General features: G+C 48.5%; 1 protein-coding gene across 2 annotated transcripts in view; it reads right to left on the reverse strand.

Annotated features, from left to right (window-relative positions):
* The window catches only part of NHS (NHS actin remodeling regulator), a 263,852-nt gene extending 251,731 nt beyond the window's left edge, over nucleotides 1-12,121 (reverse strand). For both annotated transcript variants that reach the window (XM_072849244.1, XM_072849234.1), the window contains exon 1: nucleotides 11,670-12,121. In XM_072849244.1, the coding sequence (XP_072705345.1) occupies nucleotides 11,670-12,069 (400 nt within the window). In that variant the 5' untranslated portion in view covers nucleotides 12,070-12,121. The remainder of the gene's footprint in view (nucleotides 1-11,669) is intronic.
* Between the last annotated feature and the right edge of the window lie 9,134 nt (nucleotides 12,122-21,255).

The raw sequence follows: 21,255 nt of genomic DNA on the forward strand, positions 1-21,255 counted from the left end.
CAGATCTACAGCCAAACAGGAAATAAAATTCCAGAAAGGAAATAAATAATCACCCCGAGCTGTGATATTTTGCAGCTCCCTCTCATTTCCTTTAACGAATTGCCATTCTGATGGGTTCTTAGGAACAAGCAGATAAATGAAAAATACTTCTAATCTACATTAATAATTTGTGTTAAGTTCCACTTTGACAATTTCATAAATGAAAAGCCACATTATAGCTGCCGAAGGTAGCTGTAACCCATTCACTCATTTACAGACCCAGCACTCCTCAAATACAGGTGCTCATTTCCACAGCGTACCTGTAGGCAGATGATTTTATCATTGGATCTGATATAGAACTGCCCTGTAAATTTTGCAGGTATTGACAGAGGTCCCTAAAAAAGTTTACAGTGCAAACTGGGTAAATACCCTGGGTCGTACTTTAAACAGGCGGCCAAGTGTCAAGGGGAACTCCGAGCACAGGTCCAGCCTGCTTCAGCCTCTCTCCTCCTCCTCTGTCAGACACGGGCGGTCAGCCTCATGTGCGGTCAACCCATGGTCAAGGCTGCCGTCCTAGCTCACCTCCCAAGCGCTCCAGCTAGCTTCCTTCAAACAGATCTGGTCCAGAGCACTGCAGTGCATGGTACACGTGGCTGGCAACTGCGCATCTGTTTGTACAACACGGCTATCTTACCACAGCCCTGCTGCCTTGCTGTGCGGGGATGGGTTGCACCGCTGGCTGATAGCAGATACATTGCTGCCAGGGTAGCCCCATGCCCCAGGCAGTGGCCCAGCCCCACAGCCCTGCCCTGGGCATGTCGGCTGGCCCAGGAGCGAGCAAGAATGAAACTGGAGACATCTGCATGCAGACCAGCATTGCTCTGCCACTCTGGCTTAAAAAGGGACAGCTTGCGGGCTCCGGAAACCAATTCACACCAGCTAAAGGCGATGGAGAATTAATGGTAAATCTTCAGGTGAGCCTCCTAGTCTCCACTGGGAGGATTTTGCCCAGAACACAGCTTATCCAACCTCTGTCTGGGCACCGAGGCTGAATCAAGCCTGTGGCAGCTGTAACAGAGGCCAAAAAATATTGCTGAAGTCATGAAGTAGTGATACTTATTTTAGGCTATTAGCAGAGTAATGACAAGATGATTGCCACAAAATATACTTCAGCTAGACTGCAATTTGAAAGCAAAGGAACTTAAACCAGTGATTTTAATGTGCCAGGCACAATGAAGGCATTTACAACATCTATTAAAAGCAGGTTATGTTTGGGGGAGGGGGTTAATTAAATCTTAGCAGGTTATCTGTAGTTTATTAACTGAACAAGACAGCATCACATTAAAGATAATCAATGGAGAATAAACCACAGTCGTAAAAATTAATACTGTTCCGTCTTACAATGAGGGGGGTTTGCCTTTACCATTAACACAGAGGTAAAAGCGTAGCTGCATCCCCTTCAAAACCATCATGAAAAGAGGAGCAAAGGATAGGATGGCCCAAAAGGAAAGTCATTCAAGGCATAAGTTTCCAAAAAAAAGATTAAAACTGAAAAGAAATAATCGGTAATTCTAGAGGGGAAAGAGGACTACCAACAAGCAGTTTTGCAAGCAGCGGAACTAATGAAGCCTGGTTTTCTCCAGCTTTTATGTCATGCGAAGGACTGACTTTCACAGTGAAGAAAATGTGAGCTCCAACTGGAGCACTTTTTTTTATTGGGTTGGAACATTTATATGGGATTCTTTCCCCAGTGGATTTTCTAGTGCCTAATAAAGAATGAGCCCTTCCTTCAAATGCAGCAGGAATAGTCTGTTCTCTCCTTTACCTGGCAGCCTCTTTTATGATTTCTACACCATGGCAATGTAGTTGAAATCGTAGCTTAATAACAGATATAAAATTTCTGAATGGCTGGTGTGAGATACACAGGCATGCCCACGCCCTCCCCTGCTATACACGCACAGTGTGCTATTCCCTAATACCTGTTTCGATAAGAAACCAGGCTACAAATGGTGTTGTCAGAATAATCCATCCTATGGGGAAAATTTAACTTTGGCATGCTAACTGTGTGCAAGACTTCAGGCAATTTGCTGCAGAGACCAAGAGTTCAGGTTGCTGCAGCAATACTTGTTGCAGGGGAACAGAATGAATATGGGAGGGGAGGCTGGATCTCTTCAGCGTGCTGAGATAGGAGCCTCTGTGATTATGTTAACTGCTGGGGTACAGGAAGGCCAGGGGAGCTGTGTTTAGCACAGCCCCAAGCAGCAGAAGCTGTGCTATGCAGCCAGAAGAGGTTTTGGATAAATATGAGAAATTCATCCCCACAAAAAAAAAGGAGGGGGAAAAAAAAAGATGCTTGCATTCAAAACTTGAACTGTGCAGAGCTATGTAGCTTCCAGGGTAAGAGCTGGGCATATGAAAGTCAGTGGTCAACCCATGATATATGCTTTTCTTTTTGAGAAATTAATTAATATACATCTCTTGACTATCCTCCTGTACACAACACTGCACCAAAAGCCACTTCACCAAAGAAAAGACCATGCCTATGGCAAGAACTGGCCCTCTGTTTCCTGCAAGTACATAAACAAACCTTACAGGGAGAAAAAATGGAGCTGGGTAGCACCTGCTCCTTGGACCCACTCTGATTTGCGTGAGAAGTATTTAATCATAATTAATCTCTCATTTCACTTAAAATTAAAAGGCCCCTTATCATATCTCACTAAATACTGGATGCAGTGAAACATGCATACCATCTTACAAAAAGTTTGCCTGTCAGCATCGCAGCGAGTTATGGCTGCTTATTCTGAGCTTCATCATCAATAAGATCTGATTTTTGCAATCACGTGCAGTCACAGACCATCTGAAGAGAACAACACTTGGTAATACTTTTTTTGGGGGGGAAAAAAACCAAACAACAAAACCCAGGCAAAACTGAGCATGCACAGAGAGCCCAGTTTTGCCTTTAAAGCAATCCAAAGCCTGTGCACACGGAGGAATTTTTCGGTGCACCCCGCGTGTTTCACTCCTAAAAATGCCCTGATTCTGCAGCCACTGATACATGTATCTTCAAGGAGAAGGATCAGTGCCTTTTCCCCCCAACTTGCCCTCCGTCCAGGCCAACTTAAAGGTCTTTTCAAACATTGTCAAGCCAACAAAAAAACTTGGAGAAGGCAGGGGGAAAAGCTGCGGAGGCCTGAGCAAGCTATGCATATTTATAGCACAAACACACCGCCCTATGCTCATTCTCCTTAATCACATGCACACGCTAGCAAGACAGCTCCTCCGAACTTTCTCAGGGACTCGGTCTGAGTGGCTATAGTTCAAAGTCCAACTGCCTTGGCAGCTGAAAAGAAAGAGAAAACCACGGTGGCTTTGTAAGAATTACAGTGATCCTATTAAAAAAAAAAAAGTCATTCTCTGCTGAGACTTAACATGGCAGTGCCACGCAGCACTCATTGAATCCAGCAGCATTTCAAGCACACAGCTCCTGGTGTAATTAAACCACAGGCTTAATTAGGTTCCCATCACTATTGCTTTCTTCCTGCCTTCAGCCAAGAAGGCATAAGAAAAGATTGTCCAATACAGATACTGCAATTTAAAGTCTTGAGTTAAGAACACAGTGGGTGTATATCTGCTATAAAATCTACCCTAAAAACATGCCAGTTGTTAAACTAAGCAGTGCATTAGACGCAGTTAGATATAATGAGAATGTAAATGTAAAGTATTCTAGGGAGATATTTCAGCTAAAAACAGCACACACTGTGTGCTATCTTTTATTTTAATCATGCTCTAAGCCCTGCCTTTTTGAACTTTTTATAAATTCTGCTATCTCCCTTTGCAGTTACTTACATATTGGTATATAAATTCAAAGACGAGAAGCAATTAGGAATGAAACGAAGACTCCCTCTCTTGATGCTAATACATCAAAGGAAGTGAAAAAACCTTCCCCCTGCATACACACTCGGTAACACAGAGAGTTTCTGCTCTTCACAGCCTAATAGCTCAAGTAGTTCCAGTCGAGAGTCTGATGTCAGCCTCTGATTACATGGAGATGCCAAGTGATTGGAAAGAGCAGCTTTTGAAAATCCCAGCTCTCTGACTCAGAAGACCACACAACCCTGCAACGATGCCTTTAAAATGCATATGTGTATTATTCACATCAGCTGGTCATATTTTTTTCCCCGCTTTGGGCATCGTAACATTGCTTTTAAGAGTTCCCTGGGGGTCCCTGCTTGATTTGGGTACAACATGTCTAGGCACGTGTGAAGGAAATGTGTTGGATTAGGGGCTTTTAAAAAACAGACGGTGCTCCCCTGCACTCGATCTGTTTTGCTATCCAGTTTGGAGAGAGGAAGAGCCAGGTACTGCCTTTAAACGGCCACGCTTAAGAAGCCTGCCTTTGCCAGAACGGAGAAGGAGAGGTTGGGACTGGCTCATGCCAGGGAGCAGTAAGGGCTGGCTTCCCCTCTTTTCTCCCCACCTTTGCATACCTCTGCCAGACCAGCCATAATCTGATCCTTGAAACTGCAGCCACAGAACAGGTAAACCTACATAAGAAATGTCAACAAACCTGATTCTGCTGATCCAGAACAGCAGCTGAGTGGCACCGTTACACTGGATATTTATATTTGCTTCCTGCAAGTCCATCCATCAGTCCAAGGACATTTGAGAACTATGCAAAAGTTTTCGGGAAACAATCCAGGCCCTTCATCTTTCATAAAGGGAAACGACCATCTTTTTTGCATGTGAACCAACAGGTGAATGACCTGCCCATGCCCTTAGCAAGTTATCAGAGTCTGCTTATTTCTTAATCTCCAGATCTCTCCTCTATCAGCAGGGGAACTAACCAAAAGTAGGAATGACTCCACTGATTTCACTGGAACACTCATCTTATGTTTCCATATGAACACATACATTAAATTATAAAGGCTCTTAAATAGAAGCATGGAGTTTTAAAGGGGCTGTGGGAATTATTTCTGTTAAGCCATCAGATCCACAGTAAGTTGCTCACGGGCCTGATTCTATTTTCTCTGCAGTTTTACTCCTGTGTAAAGGAGACCTCATTGGTCTTAAAGGAGTTAAGCCATTTCCACCAGGATTTCTAATAAACGCACTGAAAACCCTTGCTTGGCTCTTGAGTATGAGCCAGAAAGAAGTTCCACTAATGATTATGATATTACACAGCTATATAGCTGCAGTGAGGTGGGAATCCAGCTTTGAATATTTTTGGATATCAGGCCTTTTGACTGGCAGGCTCTCCATCTAGCAACAAAATCCCCCAACAGTTTAAACCTGTTACATTAGTTTAAGTACTATTTGTGGAATGAAAAGCAAGGAACTCTAGAACAGGCAAAAGCCTTCTATGCTACACCGATGGAAGACCAAGTAAATAAGATTCAGCAAAACTCCTGAAGATTTACATCTGTATAAGAGGGAATGGCTTCAGAGGAAAATCACCGCTGTCTGCTATTCGTCTGTCACCAGGCTGTGCCAGACAAAGGCTAGTGAGTCTACCTGAGCACTGGGCTCCCAGAGCCTTTCCACTGAGAGTCTCCCCAACCTGGGCAGGGCAAAGGATTTTACACTCTGCTTTTATCTGCAAAGAGGCCAGAGTCTGCTTTCCACAAGCCAACATGACTGAAGGTGACAACCCCAACTTCCAAAGCATTACATCCCTCCCAAAGCCACCTGACAAATGCCATCCCATTACCTTCTATCACATGCTAAATGGATGAGAAAAAAATCTCTCAAGCCCAGGCTCTGAATGGTCTTGTTCTTGTGTAGAAGGTCTTCTATTGCTATTCTGTAAACAAAGATAAGGAATCTTTTTCTATCACATACTAAATGGATGAGAAAAAAATCTCTCAAGCCCAGGCTCTGAATGGTCTTGTTCTTGTGTAGAAGGTCTTCTATTGCTATTCTGTAAACAAAGATAAGGAATCTTTTTCCTAAATGACGGTACTCTAGCTAATGGTGCTCTGGCTAATGTTACGGTAAGGTAAGGTAGGGATGGGATCCTTAGGTGAGCAGGTTTTTCTTCCTCTGCTCCTTTGTTGTTGTGACAGCAGTAAAGGTAAGCAGGAAAGCCAATGCTTTGGCCTCCTGTTCCTTTCGACTCTGCTAACTTGCCATCAACCCTCTGCATTTAGAAGAAGCCAAGCACTGAGGAAATTCTCCAACTTTCCCACACCCACAACTTGGGTTATTTGCATTCATGGGCAAACTACAGTCAAGTGCACCAGAGAGGCGAGTTCTCTAACACAAACGAGTAAGCAGCAACCAGCACAAAACCAAAAACCACACCTGGCAAGTAAAGCCAAAAGCCCTTCTCCATTTCCAAAAGGACAAGTGAAGAGGCTGTTCCATTCAGTTTGGGCAGGTGCAGGACACAAAGCTGAAGGCAACGGATTACCACATCCAGCGTACAACTCTGCTTTTCTTTGGAGGTTTTATTCTGCACCCAACAAGGATTTGCCAATTAATATGATTTCAGTGTACAAAGGGAGCTCTGAATACATCCTTGTGCCTCTTGTCCCCCAGGCTATGTTAGTGTGTACCTCTCAAAGTATAACTAACCTTACACTCAGATATGCTCATACACTATAAAGCACTATAATATAGAGTTAAGGGAAGCTAGAAAATGCTTCTGATTTGTCTTCAGCAGTATCACAGATATTTTAATGTAAATGTATCCAACCCATGGAGGTCTACAGTTGTGCCTCAGCACAACAGAAAATCCATGTAATGAAAATTGTACTTTAAAGTCTCTAGGATTTTGTGAAGCTGGGATAAAGTACAACAAGCAACTTGCACTTGCTTGTTTCTTCAGTCAAGACGGCACTGACTCTTAAGGTCTTATGGACCTGCCCAAAGATCTCTGCGAGTATGCTCACCAAAAGTTAGCCTGGGACAGCCTTACGATGCAACTGTATCTTAAGCAGCAATTGAGACTTCAGCACATTAAGTCAAGGAGGAGGAGAGGCATTATCTGGTGAGCTTTGGGTCCAACATATGTTTTGTAAAAATGGTAGGATTGTGGCAGAAGGCACATAAAAACCTTACAATTGATTAAACATTTCCCTGCAGTGCTCAAAACCCAAACAGAAGAGCATTGTATCAGTGTGTGAAAACAAAAACAAACAAAAAACCCCAAACCAAACAAAATCAAAACCAAACCACCTAAAAAGCACAATGAAAGAGACTAAAAGCAAAAGTGAAACTAGCCAGGCTGTTCTCAGTAACCAAGTTCAGAGAAACGGGATAAATTAATGCAGAGCCTAAAATGATAAAGAATCAGTTCACAGCTGTCTTTTTTATCTCAATACTGATGCTTCAGGAAAGAAGAAAAACCCATAGGGGAGCTCACTGCGGAGATCCGGGGGCCTCTGAAGAGCAGAGTAAGACGGGAGATCCCACACTTCTAAGCGGCTGTATCATGAACTGCAAGCACGTAGGAAAATCAGGAATGGAGAAATGGAGCAATGAAGATACAGCAGGCAACCGCTGGAAACGATACAGCTTTTAGAAAGATTGGCTACTGGTAACACATTGATGCTTTCAGAAAAAAAGCCTGGAATGTGTGGAATTCTCCGGGATGCCAGGGTGCAAAGAGGATCTTGTTAACTAGGGCTTTCCAAATCTGCTGCCAGGTCATTGCTGATTATTCCGAAAGCAAGATGGCTTACATCATCAATTTCTGAAAAGTACAATATTCCACTTAGACTGCCAGATCTGTAGTCCCCTGGACTGAGAAATCATCTTTCCAAATAATAACGGAGGCACCGAGTCCCAAGTCTACACACAAATCCAGCACTTCTCCTACATTTCTGTATTACCAAGATAATCAAGCATCTAATAATAAAACTGGGCAGTACCACACTGCTCAGTTCTCTTGCTGGTAATAAGAAAACTCTAAGCAACAGCCCGACTGACAACAATCATGTTATTCCCACATGGTTCTGCTTTAGAAGCAAACCCTGGAGCTGCTCATGATGAAAAGCAGTAACGTACTTGGAGTGGCAGAAGGGCAAAGTAGTTAGTTCAGGAGCTGAGCAGGAAAACATTTCTCACCCTTGTTTCTCTTCCAGTCAGAGGGTGGGAAAGGATTCATATTTGCAAGATGCTAGCTGGCCAGAGGCTTATAAGAAAGATGAAAGGACAAGCAGCATCTGGGAAGGCAGAGGCAAGGGACCTTGCGTTTTTGAAGATGACCTGCTTGCGATTGCCCAGAATCAGTCCTTTATTGCACCTAACAAGATTTTCCAATCACGCTTTCTGAACAGCTGCAAAAACAAAGGAGCAACATATAGGTAAATACCTTTACCAGTAGCTCAGCAGAGGAGTTTAAGTTCTTTTCTTGAAGCAAGGCATACCCAGTCTTGCAAATGTTCACCACTTCAATAGCAACAGAGCTGAAAATATTAAGGCCTCATGAAAATGACAGCAGTAGTGATAAGCATTACCGGAAAAATGCCAGTTTTAATTAATTTCAGTTTTCTGTTAAGATTCCCTGAACCCAACATAGATGTTTTATTTGAATGCAACAATACATAATTTTCAATACAAAATACAACATTACTATGCAAAATTGTACAGTATGCTGTTTTCAAGAGAGCTCCTTTCCTGCTCCCCTTCCCCTCGGTATCATCTCTGCGATTGCCAAGGAATGGTGTTCTGGGCAAGGGATGGGGGTAGGGCAGCCCCTCTAACCACTGGCTCCAGTAGCTCCCGAGATGGCGTTAGCCCATTATTTCTTTTTCCTCACCCAGCCTGTGCCTTCACAAGGGAATCTCGGAATCCAGCTGGCTTACGAGGCATGGAGAAAAAGGCCTTCCAATGTCCCAGCTCAGTACCTAGGGCGTGTCTGGTAGCGTTATTCTCAAATCACTGTGCTGCGCTTGGTGTTAGAACATCAAGAAGGTCTCACTGTGGCAAGATAGCCTAGTAGTTTTAAACTGAGTACTTAAAAAATGTGTGGTTGGCCGCATTGTTGTGATGCCAACATACCAGTACATGGCATCTCAGTCAATGCGTCCAGCACCTCCGGACTCCTCATATGCAACAAGTTCAATGCGACCATTACAGTCATGGCATGGGTGCAGGGGCTGCATGCCTGTCACAAACTTGTCCCTTGTGATGCAAGTTCAAACCTCCAGCCAGTTCTGAGTTATTCTTCGATGTGTCATTTGGGCCGGACAGCCAAATGCCAGCCCAGAGGCCACCTCATCATTCCCATGTTTGCCACAGGAGGTAGAAGTCAGTAGGCCTTAATGTGATGCTGGTGAGGTCCTGGGCAGACCTGTGACCACCTGCGATTGCTCTCTTGGTTTCAAAAAACCAACTGGGTGCAGTGACTTGAGCGTAATACTGTCAGGAGTGAATTGTGTAGGCACTTCATGCTTAAAACAAACATTAGCATAGTCTTGCTGAAAGTAATAACAAAGGAGGAGGTGTCAGCCCAGAAAGGAGAAAGCACGCTATCATTATACACCACAGCAAGGATGGGCAGTTTCCTGCCAGGCAGTTTTATCTGGCCCTTGGGAACACTGAGCAGGCTGGAGGCCAAAGGGAGATGTTGCTGTGGATGTGTATGGATTTGGGGGATGTGAGGAGATGTGCAGAATGGTGCAGTTCAGCTCTATGTTGAGATGTTCAGACATAGCACTATGCAAACACAGCTGTGCCGGTCCAACACTGGATAGGGAATAAAAACAGCCGGAGCACGCGAAGAAGTTGACTGCTTATGCACATTGGGTCGGCGTGGAGACTTTCACCTTTAAAGCACGTGTGGCACAGCAGTGCATAGAGAGAAGCGATGAGGACTGGGCGACATGCCTGCAAGCAGCTGTATCGCTGGAGGCAAAATGCACACCTACTGGAAGATGGGCAGTGGCAAAGCCCGGCATCGTGGAGGAGCCCTTGGCTGGCCAGATCGAGGGACATCTGCAGCTCTATCAGCGGCACTGTGGTGTACACTGTACTGTATACAGGGGGGGAGGAGGAACAGCCGGTGGACATGGGGGAGATCATGACCAAAAGTCTCTCCCCTCCTAAAGAGAGAAGGATTTAAAAGAAAACAGAAGAATACCAAAGGAGCGGATTCTGCACTTATCATCACAAGGGTAAAGCCAGACTCTCTAATTAAGTGCATGACATAACCGTGATGTAATACCAAGGTCTTGCACTGTGATTTGAAAACAAGCTGCACTTGCACAATCCAGAAAGAAAAAAGCTGTACGGATTAGAAAGGCTAAGCTCTGCTCTCACTTACATTAGGGTATACCCACCGTTACTCAGCTCGCAAGACTTACAGATGAGAATGTGATACAAGGAGTTTCATTTCCTCAGACAGTTCCCTCACTACATCGGCCAAGCCTCCTTCTCACCGCAGTTCCCAATCACAGCCCAGCACTCTGCTCTGATTACACACTCGTCCTGAAACCACAGAAAGCCTCCCTGGGTCTGATCTACAGTTGATGTATATTAATATATCACCAGCAAAGTCACTCTACAGCTGCAAGGATCTAGTTTAAATACCACTGAATACTTAAGGCTTGATGCTGTTAATCAGTACAGCTTCACTGATCCTAGAAGAGTTACTTATATTTCCACACCACTCCAAAGGGGGGGAAACCCAGAGCATGATTTTTTTAAATGGCACGGTCATTAAAAACACCTAGAAGAGGGCATGCTCTCATTTACCCTGGTGTAAATTCACTTTGCTGTACTCATTGGAGGTACTCAGGATTTAGAGGAGAATGGCAGAAGGCAAAAACTAAGCCAAATTCCACTTTGAAGATACTGCTTTTCCTAAACCAGATATTAAGAGGACAGGATCGACAGCAATCTCTGCTATTCCAGACTTCCAGTCCACAGCCCTACCTATCAAAAAAACCCATATTCACAACGCTCAGGAAGCGTACGCGCCCGTGAGAGTACAGAACCATTACACTGCCATGAACACGAGCCACATTCAGCAGAAATCAGCAGCTGTTAGGACCACGGAGCCTGTCACCGCTTTTATAGTTTGGGTGGAGAAGAAGCAGGATTCAAGCACTCACTGCTCATACCCAAGTCGCATATTGCCTTGATCTTTTTCTCCCCACCCTCCCGGCTCTTCAGGGCCACTCTTTAAACAGAAAGAAGTCATTAACCAAACTTCCTTATTTCATGGCCCCGAAAGTTGGCTAACGACGAAGCGGTTTTATTATCGCTACTTTAGAGCTTAACATTTCGCTCGGGAAGTCAGAGACACTTCTAGGGGGAAGACAAACCTGTCCGGAGAGGAGGACAGGCCGGCACAGGGAGAAAACCCAGAGACGCCCGGGGACGGGGGATCATCCCCATCCCCACCACCCCCGGGGCCCCGCAGACAAACTCGGACCCCTCCCCGGCCAAACCCGTGGCTGCAGAAGATGCGCCCCGAGAGCCCCGCCAGCCAGCTCCTTACGTAAGGCACAAACCACTGACATCATCCCTCCCGCCGGCATCGCCGCGGCGCCCACCGACCCGACCCGACCCGACCCGACCCGAGCCCGCCCGGCAGGGCACGGCGCGGCGCGGCCCCCTCCCACCCTGCCGCCGGGGCTCCCTTCGCAGCGGCTCCGGCCCCAAACTTCGCAGGGCGGGCTGCCGGGGGATGGCTTCCCCCGCCGGGCGGCGCGGGCTGCGTGCGCCCATCCCGCGGTACTTACGCACTGCCTCCTGCTTGGGGTCGAGGCCGCGCACAGCCCCCTGGAGGCCGGCGATGCGGCCGTGCAGCGCCCGGACGCGGCGGTGGGTGCCCTGGATGTCAGCCTCGACCTCCTGGAAGAGGGTGCAGGCGTGCCGGGCCACGTCGGAGAGCTGCCGGAGGATCCGCGACAGGGCCACGTTGCTGACCGAGCAGAGGTCCAGCACCATCAGCACCGCCGCCGCCTCCCTCTCCCCGCCGCCGGCCGCCTCCGCGCCCTCGCCCGCTGTCCCCGGCTCCTCCGGCGGCGCGTCCCGCGGCGGCGGCGGCGGCTCCGCGCCCCAGCTCTCCTCCAGCACGGAGGCGGCGGGCTGCCGCCGGCACAGCCGCTGCGGCTCCACGGTCCGCTTGGCGAAGGGCATGGCCGAGCCCTCGGCCGGGGCTCTCCCGGGCTCCCGCGGGCACTGGCGGGGATCGCTGCCCTCCTCCTCCTCCTCCTCCTCCTCCTCGCCGCCGCCGCTCCTTGCCCCGCCGCCGTCACTCGCGGGCGGCCGCCGGCGGGCGGCTCATCGCCTCGCTCCCTCCCTGCGCGGGGCTCCCGGGCTGCGGGGCGGCTGCCGCGCCGCCGAGCATCCGCCGCCGCTGCCGCCGCTGCCGCTGCCGCTGCCGCCGCCGCCGCGGGGAGCCGGGGCGCATCCGCGCCGCCTCGCTCGCTCGCTCGCTCGCACGCCGTCCCGCTCCGGCGGCGGGTGTGAAGGGGCGGCCCGAAAACCCGGAGAGAGGAATCCCGCGGCCGCGAGGAGGAGCGAGCCGCCGAGCCTCCCGCCCGGGAGAGCGGCGGGGCGGGGGCGGGGGCCGGGGCCGGGGACCGGGGCGGCGCCGAGCGGCCGCCACCGCGGGGAGGCGCTGCGGGGCCCGCCGTGCCGTGCCGAGCCGTGCCGTGCCGAGCCGTGCCGAGCCCAGCCGTGCCGTGCCGTGCCGAGCCGTGCCGAGCCGTGCCGTGCCGTGCCGAGCCGTGCCGTGCCGAGCCGAGCCGAGCCGAGCCGAGCCGAGCCGAGCCGCGCCGAGCCGGCGGGGGAGCCGCGGCCCCGGTGCGCGGGCTGCGGGGAGGCACCGGCGGCCCCTGTCAGGCGGGGGCCGCTGCTCCGGGGAGACGGCGGCCCGGTCGGGGCGACTCCTGTCCTCTGCGCCCCCCGCCCCGTCTCCCCGCCGGCGGGAGCACTGCTCAGGTGCGAAGAAGAAGAAGAATAAAAAGAAGGAAAAGATGCCGAGAAGGGCAAAAAGGAACCCAAGTCAGCAAGGCCTGAGCGCTGCGGGAGGCTGGTGTCACCCCTCGGGGCACCGGGGAGGATATGGCACCCTCCAAAGTCAGGTGGATGCACTTGGGCACCCGGCTTCTTAGGAGGTGTCAGGGCAAACTGGGTTCCAGTCAGACAAGGAGCACTGTTTCTGATGCAAGACAGCTGAGCTTGCTTACATACGCTTCTGGAAGTTGAACATGCCTAATGAGCAGGCATGAAATCTGAATGTAAGCTGTAAATTATGAGTGGTAAATATGCAGAGCAGATATCACAGAAAGAGCTACCGTAAAAGGAGAGCCAGCGGCTGCAAATGCCAGCATCCCACAGTTTGGAAACATTAGCTTGAGTTTGCCCACTTGACCTTAACTTGTCATTCTTGCACACGTGCGTTGCGATACAGTCTGTCATTACATGACCACATACACACAGCTTTCAATTACCTCTGGTCAAATAATCTGAGTTGCAGATATCAGCACTGCAGAGAGTGTTGCCACCAGCCCAGTGGTACGCACACCTCGGGCTCTGCAGGCACAGCGACCTGCGCCTGGGACAAGCTTAGGTCCGGAGGGTGGATGCGGTTCCTTTTGCAGAGCTCAAAGTCTGAGCTGATAACCTTTGCTGGCCCTGCGGCTGGCTTTTGGTATAGGCAGTTCCTGTGCCTTCACGCTGTGCCTCTGGGAAGGGGAACACACCACCGCGCGGAGTTAGCACGGGTCTTTAGCTCAAGTTTCTAACTCTGCTTGAAATGGGCAGCGCCGGCCCTGCGCTCGGAGGGGAAGAGGGCACAGAGCCTGCCGCTGCCTGCCTCAGTCTCAGTGCCAGCTCCCCACACCTCCTGGGGGGCCTGAAGTTCAGGTGCGACCCAGTGGGAGTGGGCAGGGATCTGAGAGCCGTCGCAGACCCGGGGGCAGTGCTCAAGCAGTACTAAAAATATTTCCTGGACCCGAGTGGAGCTGCTGTTAAAATCACTGGGGCATTTGTACCCTGTACTCCTGAGTTTCTTCTGCAGCAGAGTGGCTTTTAGCCCTGGTAATGGAGCACGGACGGTACTGCTCTTCCCACCTGTGGGAGTCATGGCACGTTATTTACAAGCCACTGAAAGGTATTCTAATATTTCACTTGAGATTCATAAAGGAGGAGGGAGTGGTTAATTCTTAACGTTCCAGAAAGAGCAGCAGCCATCCAAACTGGTGTGGGATCACAAGAAAAGGACCACAGGAGTCAAACCTGTTGGAAGCAGCGCTGTGGCACTCGCCAGGCAGGGGCAGGAGCTACCTGCGAGGAAAGCAGCTCAGGCACTCGTCCTGCCTCTCTCTCAGGCACCCAGGGAGCCACTGGATTGGGCTGTTCATAACAGGTAAAAGCTGCAAGAGGCAGGATTTTAGACTGCACCTTACCACAGCCTCCCGGTTGCGTGTAATGTCTGACCAGCTTGGGGAGGACAGGAGCTGTGCAGCAGCTTCCCTCTTCCTTCCCTTGAAAACAACACCTTGGTTCCTGCAGCATATCCCTACCCATCCTTAGCAAAGCTACCAGAAGCCAGCACTTGCTCTTCCTTTACTTTTCCCAGTCTGTTATTACTACTCCGCGTTACCATAGGCTCCAGGGTCTCTCTCTTTGTCCCAGGCTTGGAAAGGTACAGCTTGCCTTAGGGACACTACTAGTCCCACGACAATTGTGTGACTTCTGTATGTAGCAGCACGAGATGCACACGGTGCCAAAGCCACACGAGTGAATTTCTTTGAAGGAGGCAGGTCCTGCCAAGTCTGCGTGTCTCCACCATAGGGAGCATATCTTCATTTTGGAGGTCTCGTTGCATTTCTATCCTTCCCTCCGTGAGTGTAGATGTTGCCATTTTTCTTAGTTTTTCATTGCAAACAGAACTGACTCCATACACAGCTCGGGTGTGAGGCGCCAGCACTTTCCACCAGGCAGGTGGAGAAGACATCTCCGTTTCCTTTGGTCAGAATACAGCTCCTGTCATTGCAGGTGCTGGCGGGTCAGGTAATACCTCACCCCAGTCACGCACCTACTATATGTTTTCCATCAGTAATATCGGGTGGTGCAAATCCAAACTCAGCAGCTTCTCAGCTGCCTGCAGGATTGCTCTTGGTGTGTCTGTTCAATAGCAAACGTAGTAAGTGGGGAGCAGTCCCAAAGGTTAAACTCAGCCTCAGGGGACGGGTATCTGGAGGCTCTGTAGCCAAAGGAGAGGAAAAAATTCTTCCATGCGGGGTTTTGAACGCTTAAAGTTGGGCTTCAGGCCTGAAGTGCCCCTCAGAGGGGCCTGCACCTCCGCACTGACTGCCCGGGCAGCCCAGGGAGGATAGCTTCCCTGGACTGAAGTTAAACCTCAAGAGTATTCCCTGGGGTATTAATTTGTGAACACATCAGCCTGGGCCAACCTTCCACATCAACAGATTTCAAGAAGCGCTTACAGACCTCGGAGATTGAGACATGTCAGAAAGAATATCAGTCATGAACAGAGATGTGTATGTGAAACCGTTCCTTATGTATTTATTTATGGCAGGAAAAGCCTCCTGTTGGACTGTACTGCCTTCTCACATGTCTGTGAGCTGTATTCCTTGCATTGGCTGCTGTAAACTTAGGTTGGGATGCTGCTGTGGATGGCATTGGCTTTCACCCCTGGCAATGAAAGGCTGCACAACGGTTTGCTTCAGAGGCACATACAATATGAGGGTGGAAGAGCCGGCAAAAAGGGTAAAAGAAAGGTCCTGCTTGACCTCTCACCAGTGCTGCTGGTGGTAGGCAGGCACTCGGTTATAACCCGCAGTAGCTGCTGTGCAGCTTCCCACCCCCATACTACAGCTGTATTCATCCCCTGGCTTGCATTTGCTGCTGCTATCCTTGCTGAGGTGTGATTTTACAGCGACACCAGCTAGGCGATATTTGTGCTGATGGAGACAGAGGGCAGGGCCATTGGCAGATGAGAAGGAATCTGGTTCCCTGCTGCAGCGAGCTGCAGGAAGCAGGGAGGTGGGATTAGGCAATCTCACCCGGTTTGGCAGGGCTGCTCTGGCCTGCTGCAGTACGTCTTGTTCTGCAGTGCCAGAAAGGGAGGAGAGGCTGATGAGTGCTGTAGGCTATTGTCATTTCCTCCTCTTTCCACGGCTATCAGGAGGATGCCTCTAGGCATCATATTAATGAAGTTGTGGCCTTTTGACCATAAAGTGGCACCTGTCATCGCTGATGCTAGCCCCCCCTAAGTATATCGCTTATTTATTCTCAGCAAAGATGTCACAGACAGAACATTACCAAACCTGTCCGCACTTAGGCTAGCAAAAAGTGTCCTTGTTCGGAAACTCTCTTCAAGGTTCAGCTGCCATTCTGCACTGAGACCTGACAGTGACGTTCATTGAACACCAAGGCCACATTAAAGGTAAAAGCCCGTAAGGCAGGAAAGTAGCACAGTGAGGGCAGTTCACTGTGAGTCTGGACCTGCTCATTTTGGAGTCTTAGCCTTGCCAGGTTGTTTCAGCAGGAACATGTTAAGATCATGTCCAAAACATGGGATTTTATTAGGACTTTAGCTGGGAAAGACTTTTGCTGAAGAGGCTCCCTGGGTGTGAATGGCTTAGTCAGGCAAAAGACTGGTAATTCAGCTTTTGACAACGTCTTATGTTCCCCAAAACGCTCTTCTGTTTGGGACACGGAGATGATTTCATCCTTCAATGTGATCTGGCCTTTGAAGGCAACACTGCAAATGTACTGAGGCACACACCTTCTTACTTCTAGTTCCTGTTTCCATACAACTTCATTGGCACAATCACCTATACAAGAGTTGACAAAGCACACAAGAGACCACAAGTCTCTTCTAGGAGCTGCTGCATGAATAGGTACGAATAGGTACAGGTATGAATATTCCTTCTTCATCCCTGCCCCTGCGATCTCACAATATTCACAAATACACCCTTGCTGCCCCTTTGCCATCACCACTAACACTGTGCAATCTTGAATTTTCTTTTGTCCTCCAGGCCTGGGCACCCTTTTTCGTCACGGCTCTTTGAGAAGGAGAATTTTACAATTCTCAGTAGAGCTGTTTCCCTTGCACCTCCTGGATGAGAACACGTACTGGCATTAGAGCGGTGAGTATTTCTCTGCGTTAATCTGTCTCTCCTGTCCAACTGGATTTCCCCAGGCACTTGTGTGCTGTCACCAGCTTACAGTGATCCAGCCTGCTACAGCTCTTTCTGGTAGTTGTTTAATATTTGTATTACCACTCTTAAACTATGACCCCACTGTTTTAGTCACTGGTTTAAGTGGGGAAAATGCAGGGCCTGCAGGAGTGCGTGTACCTGTAGCAAAAGGAATAATTGGACTCCACATGGTGCTGCAAATCATACAGTGCAGGCAAAACAGAATTAAAAAACTGCAAGCTAACTCCCTTTCTCCAAACTCCCTTAATTATAGCTGTTATAGAGTTTACTTGTAATCAGAGTAGGGATGACATTTCAAACTGAAGAGTGATTATTAAATTGACACTTCCTTTAAAATGTGCCTGAAGTCAAGGCTGACATGCTAATTGAATTTTATTAGTAAGAAACGTCTGTTTTAATAAGGAAACTTCCTTATCTCTCTAGTAAGTTCATGTTAAGTGCACACCTACTGAATGTTTTCTGTCACTACTATCTGGCATCGCTAGTCAGAAAAAAACCCTCATCAGAGCATCCCCCTGAACAGCGAACGCTCTAATTTCCTTTGATATCGATATTCGTTTCACATTCATACATCCCATCATTGACTGCTAGCACTGGGAGACGTCAAGGAAGAAAAAAGAAAGCTGTTTAAATACTGTTATCATTTAAGCCTTTAAAAATAATGGTTAAGAATGTGCAATAAATCCAGCACCAAATCAAAATGGGAAACTGGGAATTGCTGGCAAACTTCAGGGTCCCCCCAAAAACACTAAATGGTTCCAACTGCTCTAATATGACGGGTGTCAGTATCCATGCTGTTATCCTAGAGAATACTGATTCTCGGTTTGTTGTCTCAGAAGAAGGGAGCTATGCAGAGGACATTTGGGAAGCCTTTCCTAGGCTCCGTAGCAGAACACAGCACAGCAGCGTAACTGTGCCGCCGGAGCAGCCTCCAGCTCCGAGCTGGACTTCAAGCTCTGCCATGTGGGCTGTGCCGCTGTGTGTTAGGGAAGGGCAAGTGGGTCCTTCTTCAGATGACAAAGCTCTCAAACTGAAGTCAGGCTCTATTTTATATAGGAGAGCTCTGTTGGGGCAAAATTGCCAGTGACCTCAGCTGGAGTGCAATGAAGCCTGTCTCCAGCCTACGCAGAGAAGTGGTTAATGTGATCTCTACAGTCCCAAGTGGGAACATTCAGGATGACACGAAGTTAACAAAGATGGTTATATCTTAAGAAACCATGATAAAAGAAGAGGCAGGCAAAAATAAACCGTGTTCTTTACAAAGAACTATAATCCACTCAAGGGAAACAGAAGGGAGAAAGATATTTTACTTCCAGTGTGAGATCCATCCAGCCTCTTTGTTGCTCTGACTTCTTAATTGTACTTGATTTGATAGCAGTGGGGGTTTAACCTGCACGCTATGGGTATTTTCACTGTTCTCTTTAATTTCGCCTGCTGGCATCAGGCGGTTGGTGCACATCAAGCCAAGTCTGCAGTCTTGATTCAGGACTCAGCCGACCTCAGCTGACATTTTGCCTGTATCAGGACAGTGGGAGCAACGCTAGCATAGAGAAAGGAAGATTTATTGGGAACAGAAGGTGAAAACCCCATCATCCACAGATGATCATTTGTTCAATATTAACAACATGCGTTTTTACACTTCCTAAAATAATTTGGCACATGCTGATTGCACGCTGAATGTGTCCTAACTCTGTATAATACAGTCTAAATGTGGAAGTAATTTCAGGTTTCTGTATTCTGGTGTCGATCCAGCTTGCAGTTCATGTCACCAAGTCGAGGCCAGTAAAATGTCACCTTCCACCCCTTATGCTTACGGTGAGGAGCTGAAGAAGGAGCTACTCTGGGAAAGGCCAGGTCAGGTCAGTGCCTCCACGCTTCCCACTGCTTCTCCCAGAGAGGAGGAACTTCAGTTCGGTCAGGCGGGTGTTCGCCTCACCTGTACCTTTCTGTGTTGTGGTGTGACCTTATCTCACTCAGCCCTGGATGCTGCTTGGAGAGCAAGCTAGCTTTGCATTTCTGAGAGAGGATGGTAGGTCCACGTCACGGGTTTCCTTGCGGCACCTCATGCCAGCCATCCTCCGGCAGTTTTAGGCAAGCTCCTGCTGTTGGGTTCGCTGATGTGGATTCCAGCAGAGGAAAAGCGAACCAGGCTGGTTTCACCTTTTGAGACTCGTGAGGGAGAGCGTGTTAGGGTATTTCAAGCTCTGGCCTGCAGTGTGCAGGCCCTATTCCAGCTCAGTGTGGCAGAAGTTTAATTTATCAGAAAGCCCATGCTCCAGGGGTCCAAAATAGCAAAAAAGGGAGCAAATCAGGTTTGAAGACCATTGGGCAAGTAAATGAAAAAGCTCATGCTGCCCTGCACGTAATCTTTCCAGCTGTATGATTTCCATTATGAATAAAAGTTTGTCTGCCAGGAGTAACTCTTTGATTTTGAAAGAAATCAAAATAACAAAAGATAAATAATTACTTAGTAGGTGGGCTAATTCCTTCTTCCACATCTTTGTCCACAATGGAGACAAAAAGCGTAGCTTTACGCTCAGTGGCTTGGCAGTGCTTCCAACCCTCCACCAACAGATGGGAAAGGCACCCTAAACTTTAATATTTTAACTCTTACTGTAAAGCAGCGAAGGCTGGCTTGTACCCTTGAGCAGGCTGAAATAGTTCCTGCATGTGCTGGAGGCAGAGCCACCAGCCCAGCTTTTAAGAAGAATCTTCATCTGATATAAACACTTTTTAGTTTGAGACCACTTGTGGTCTCATCATGGCCAGTCAAATTGGCTTCCTGTTTTGTTTAACTAACAAGTAATATTTTAAGTGCTCTGAAAATGCACCGTAATAAGAAAAGTCTGACGAAGTAAGTTATTACCGTTTCAAAGGAAAACAAAGTTTATAGAAGCATAATTAGTCATGTGCTCTCAAACCAGAAAAATATGGTAGAGAAACTGAAAAGGTATCTTTGGGGTTTTAGAGAGATACAGAAACAAGTTAAATAATGGAATGTCATTAGAGTCTGCATTTATCTTAAAGACAAACAGAGCTATTGTACAGTCACCCACCTTTATATCTACCCTTTCTGTGTTCTGCCTAATGGGCTCTCTTCCTTGTGTACGGAAAAAATCCCAGCCCTATCCTGTTTACAGTTGAGCTGCAATATACTTAAAATTATTACTTCAGATTTTGTACATTAACTCTGTCTGCTGGCAAGAGGAAAACCCTCTCATATTATCTAATTATGGCTTCAAGCAGCACTAATGAAGAAGTTGCGCAGGCTGGGGCCTGTTCTCTCTTGTCTGGAGGCATCGACAGCAAGTCTGTGGTTGTGGTGGCACAGAAACGGGGAGGGAGGCTGGGGCTGCCAGGCACAGCAGCCTGCAGAGTGAAGTTTAGCACTCACGAGCACAAATGGGGAGTCAGGTCCACATCCCTGACTTAGGATTGCAGCCTTGATTCGTGAGGCTGAGACCCCCATCAACAGCTCCTTCCCCCTCCGCCCTGGTAGCCTCAGCTGGGATGCCTCTCGGAGGCGGCCGGGCTGGGTCGGTGATGGAGACCTCCATGCTTCGGAGAGGTGAGGTGTGCAGCTGTGCCAGCACAACCGCGGCACGTGCTGACAAGCGTATTCCTGGCAGCGGGCTGCGAGCCAGGGCGAGGAGCCGCTGCCCGGCTTCAGGAAAGTCATGTCTGGTCGGTGGTGGGTGAGACTCAGGTATATATGCACTGGAATCAAATGAGCTACCTATGCCGATGTAAAATAAGGGAAGGTCAGTGGCAACTCAGGCTGGACGAGCCAGGCTGTGTCTGCATTCGTAGCAAGGACTGAAGCATGGCATGGAGATCAGTGAGCTTGCTACTTTGGTTTAGTATCATGGATGCAACAATTCAGCTGTAAAACCCACTGTAAAAGCCTAACACAAAACTCACAGCTGAGCTCCATGCTGCCATTCCTGACCTGTTACAGATTCCAAAGCTAACTGGTGTAGGGTTAGCTGTGCTAATTTTCTAAACACTGTTGACATCATGGCATAGTCATACATGTAGTCACCCCAGAAAGAATATATAGTGCAGAGACTCAGAAGAAACGCCACTGATAGCTGGCCTACGTGAAGAGAAAAGAGACCCAAACTCAGAT

This window comes from Ciconia boyciana, chromosome 1 (assembly GCF_034638445.1).
Source record: "Ciconia boyciana chromosome 1, ASM3463844v1, whole genome shotgun sequence".
NCBI lineage: Eukaryota > Metazoa > Chordata > Aves > Ciconiiformes > Ciconiidae > Ciconia > Ciconia boyciana.